This window comes from Benincasa hispida, chromosome 2, assembly GCF_009727055.1.
Source record: "Benincasa hispida cultivar B227 chromosome 2, ASM972705v1, whole genome shotgun sequence".
In the NCBI taxonomy this organism is placed as follows: Eukaryota; Viridiplantae; Streptophyta; class Magnoliopsida; order Cucurbitales; family Cucurbitaceae; genus Benincasa; species Benincasa hispida.
Genome location: NC_052350.1, coordinates 23,120,970 through 23,125,691, shown reverse-complemented (window position 1 = coordinate 23,125,691; position 4,722 = coordinate 23,120,970). Strand labels below are relative to the sequence as shown.

At 32.4% G+C, this 4,722-nt stretch overlaps 1 protein-coding gene across 3 annotated transcripts; it reads left to right on the top strand.

Moving 5' to 3' along the window:
- The first annotated feature begins 609 nt into the window (after positions 1-609).
- On the top strand, positions 610-3,977 carry LOC120070813 (ribosome biogenesis regulatory protein homolog). 3 transcript variants are annotated; one of them, XM_039022695.1, is made up of 9 exons: positions 610-866; positions 1,583-1,733; positions 1,838-1,887; positions 2,118-2,245; positions 2,459-2,559; positions 2,645-2,676; positions 2,875-3,170; positions 3,440-3,553; positions 3,641-3,977. In XM_039022695.1, the coding sequence occupies exons 1-7, from the start codon at positions 778-780 to the stop codon at positions 3,065-3,067; spliced, it is 744 nt and encodes a 247-aa protein (XP_038878623.1). In that variant the 5' UTR covers positions 610-777; the 3' UTR covers positions 3,068-3,170; positions 3,440-3,553; positions 3,641-3,977. The 3 variants fall into 3 exon arrangements, with proteins under 3 accessions (XP_038878623.1, XP_038878622.1, XP_038878625.1); XM_039022694.1 differs by having other exon boundaries at positions 2,875-3,553; XM_039022697.1 differs by lacking the exon at positions 2,645-2,676 and having other exon boundaries at positions 613-866; positions 2,459-2,576; positions 2,875-3,553.
- Positions 3,978-4,722: the final 745 nt, after the last annotated feature.

The window sequence follows — 4,722 nt, the reverse complement described above, 5'->3', positions numbered from 1 at the left end:
AAGTCTTAAACTTAAATAATTAAAACTTTCATAATCATCCTAACAAAATCTACAATATTANTTTCTAATAATTTTTTATTTAAATTAAATTTATATTTTTAACAATTTATCCAATACAACTTTCATTTAAATAAAATATTATTAATTTTGGTAATAAAAATAATAATACACATTCAATTGAAAAAAATGTAATTAAAATGCTAAATTCTCATAATTTTTATAAATTAAAATTCAACAATTAGAACGTCTCATCTTAAATATTACAACATCTAAGGAATTAAAGTAATAAAGTCTTAAACTTAAATAATTAAAACTTTCATAATCATCCTAACAAAATCTACAATATTAATATATATATATATATAATTTATATACAGAAGTCGAGACGGGGTGGGGCAGGGATACGAGATCGGGAATATATTCCCTGTTTCTGACCCCAAATTGCAAACGGAAAAAAACATTTCACTCTCCCTTATTTTATGTATATTCGAGAATTCCCTACCCATTCAAGTGGGTCCTCGTGGACTCCGACCCCTTGAATTTTTTTTGACATCTCTAACCTTAATTCATTCCGTTGGTTATAGGTTGACACTCTTTTCTTTTAATTCAAGTGATTAATAATTCGATTGGTTGGCCGTGAGATCAATTTAGGGCTTAATGAACAATGCGAAAAGCAAAACTTATATAACGGCGTCGTTCTGACCTCTGGTCCCACTCTTAAACCCTGAATTTGGTATTTTTCTCTTTCGCCTGAGAAGTCTCTTGAATCGGCCGGAGATGAAGATCCAGCAGCCTGTTCAGGTCGACCTTGGTCATCTCATGGCGCTCAATCCTCACTACAATTTTATCTCCCCGCCGTCCTCCAGGTTAGTCTCTTCTCCCTCCGACAATCTCTTTTTCAAAGCACGTACTACGCGGATTAAGTTCGCATTGTTTCGGAATTTTTTTTCTCTCTGAATTCAATGGGGCTTTTCGTTTGGGTTTCTGGTACTGCCCTTTCGTTTCTGTTGATTGACATCTTTGAACCGAATTGGCTTTGAAGAACAACGCCTTGAATTCTGTTTATTTGATTATTATTGACTATGTGTGTCGATAAATTACTGCAAACATGTTATTGAGAAAATTCGATAATTAGAGAAAACTAGGATGTACTCAATATCTGACCCTACCATCTTTGAGGGTTTTGGTTGTTCAGAATAGGTTAAATCACAAATTTTGTTCCAGTGTGGAGAAAGTTAGAATTTAGTACTGGACTATTTATGACTTATGAGAATAGTCCCCAAAGTTTCATTCAATAATATTCTCGTATCAAACAAAATCCTAAGGACTATTTATGAGGTTTTATCAAGTAGGGACTATTATCGAACGAAACCCTATGAACTATATATGAGGTTTTATCAAGCCAAAGGTATTCCATTTTAATTTTAAAACCATAGTGACTAAATTCTAACTTTTTTTTTAATTGTAGAACCCAATTTGGCCTTTAGAATCAAGTAAATTATTAAACACGTTGGCACATACATATTCATGTTATTTGAAGAGGATCTTTACTGTTTTTGGTTTGTTACTTTTATAATTATAGGGAGGAGTTAGTGAACGAATGTCTACAGAAGGGTACGGAGCTAGTTCAAGCTATTGCGAATGAACTTTTCTTCCTGCCCTCAACTGAAGACAAAGATGGTCCTCTAGTGGAGTTGCCTCCACCTAAAACAAGATTGCCTAGGGGGAAGCATGTAAGCCCTTTAATATTTAATATTTTTGTTTATCTTCTCATTGTCCCTTTTAAACTATGGATGTCTACATTATTGGTTGATGTAACATTTTTCTTGCTTTCCAGCTTCCAAAGCCTAAGCCTCCTACAAAATGGGAACTTTTTGCTAAAAAAAAGGTTGGCCATTTTTGTTCTGCTTTCCTCTGTTTTTATGATGTTCTGTTTTGTCTTAAAATATTCATATTTACAATCATTCAATTGTGTGGCTTGAATTGAATTGAGCTGAAAGGCTGACTTTCTATAAAGGAAAAAACGGGTAAAAAGAGGCATAATCCAGTCAAATACAAAACTTTGGAATTGGGAGTTTCTTGGGTGGAATTTAATTTTAGTACTTTGCAACTTTTGCAGGTATAAATATCATAAAAAGAGGTAAGAATGTGTTTGATAAACAAACTTGTACATGGAAGCGTTGCTATGGTTATGATCGTGCAAATGATGAGAACATTCCCATCCTTGAGTCCAAGATGACTGATGGTATTATTTAATATAACCTTGCATTTTAAGATGAGCCACTTTTCTTTTTATTAGTTATATGCCTTTGTATCTTATCTTTTGTTTTCAAATTTTTGAACACGATAACTTTGACAGAGGTAATTTGTATATTGATTATTTATATTACTGGCACTATCCATGCTCAATTAATAAAAATATCAAAATGCTCATTAAGTATAATGTTTTTTGTTGCAGATCTGGAGGTGGATCCCTTTGCCGAGATGCAAGCAAATAAGAGGAAACAAATTGAGAAGCAAGAAAAGAATCGCTTACAGAATCTGAAACAAGCTGCAAAAGTTGGTGCTTTGCCAAGGTTTTACCATCTTATCACAATTTTTGGACGTTGTTCAATTAATTAGATTATATCTTCTCACTTTGCAGAGACCTCCATTTCCCTTTTCTCCTTCCCGCTGGTACAAGAATATTCTATCATGCTAATGATGCATTTGGGTCGTTAAATTTCATCGATACTGTCCCTTACCACTTCTTGTACCTGTTAAACCCATTGATTTGTATTCGTTTCCGAAGATATCATCGTCTTAAATCCATCTTTTGATTTTCATAATTTTTCTGTTGTATTGTATATAACTAAGTTGACTAAACTTATGCAGCCACGTTCAACTAGCAGCAACTGCTTTGCCCATAATAGGGACACAAGCTGCAACAAAGAAAATGACAAAAGATGAGCTTGGAAATGTGGCTGGAATGGCTGCAACCGCAACGGCTAGTGGTGGAAAATTCGACAAGAAGTTTCCTGGGGAAAAGCTTCCAAAGCATGAAGGGAAATATCGCAAGATTAACTAAATAAACCTTTTCCATGGATTCACCTAAAAAAACACATAACAATCCTTGCCAAAGTGAGCTTTGCTTAGTGGTATTGGCATGACCTCCATCCCTAAATTCGGAGGTTCAATCTCCCACTCTGTAATTATTGTACTAAAAAAACATATAACAATCCTTCTAGGGTTTAATATCCTAAGGTTTCATTGACACCTAAAAGTTATAGGGTTAGACAAGTTGTTCTATGAGATTAGTCGAGGTGTGCGTAAATTAGTCCAAATGCTCACGATATCAAAAAAAGAACATATAACAATCCTTCTCCTTGGTAGGTTGGGGTATATTATGTATATTATATACTATCACAAAGTGAATATTTTGTTCTTCGTTTACGTGCAGTTTTTGCCTGTCGTGGAAGGAACTGGTGTTGGTTCCGAAGAAATGGAGCAAACTGAGAAAGTCCTGAACCGACTAATATCCAAAAATTCACATGAGATACTAAACATCAATAAGGTCTTTTTATATTTTAGTTCTTTGTTGAAATTAACCAACATTTTCCTCGTTACTCCATTGAAATTTTTGTCTAATTCCTGAGTATAGGCTGTCAACATGTGCAATGTGAATAGGGAGAAGAGGCCAACTCATGAAGGAAGAAAACCCTCGTCGTCAAGGTCGAGCAAGTTGAAACCAAATAAGAAACTTCAAAAGAAGTCACTGAAGAGAAGGGAAAGGGAAAGGGAAAATGTTATTCTCTATAGACGATAGTATTTTTTTTTTTAATTTTTTATTTTTTAAACACTAGTCTTTAGGGAAAAAAATTTTGCATTTTGCCATTTACCGTATTAGTTTTCTTCTCTATAGAACTAGTATTTTAGGACGTGCTTTGCACGTTTGTTTATTTATTTATTTTATTCAAGTGAATAGTTTATTTTTTGTATATCTAATATTCATTAGAAGATTTTTGAAATAATAATAAGTAATTGTCTATTGCAATTTAAACTAAATAAAAAATCTTAAGGATAGATAGATTACTTTTATAATAATAATAATAGTTTTTCTTATTATTATAATAGATTCTAAACATATTTGTTAAAAAGAAAGGTATTGGAAAAGAAAAATGGACAAAAATGACCTCCTTCCACTATATTTTTTCAAAAAAAGGACACTTGTTTAGAAACTTGTGTTTGTGGATCTCAGGATGATGAAAGTGATGTAAGCGTTAATTACTTTTCTATTCTTTTCAATTTCTTAAAAAAAACTTGTACAATACATTACATAAAAAAGTATTGAATATCTTGATCATTTCTTTTTATCTTTTCGAATTAATTGTGCTAGCTTGTTTATCGATTCCTTTTGTTATATGATCGCATTTCAAATATGTAACTACTTCCCTACTTTTGATTTTGATTATATGATCGCATTTCAAATATGTAACTACTTCCCTACTTTTGATTTTGATGTTTCTAACATTTTTTGTCTAGCATTTTAGAGGTTTTCAGTGATACAAGGCCAAATAAGTTGTTGAATAATCAATAATACTGGCTTTAGTCAGTAACTAAATATTCGAACTCCAACGGTATAAGACTGAATTATGTCTTATGTTAATTTTAAGTAAAGACAACTTTGTATGTTTAATTACTATTGCACCCTTCCCAACTTATTACATGCAGTTACCCACAACA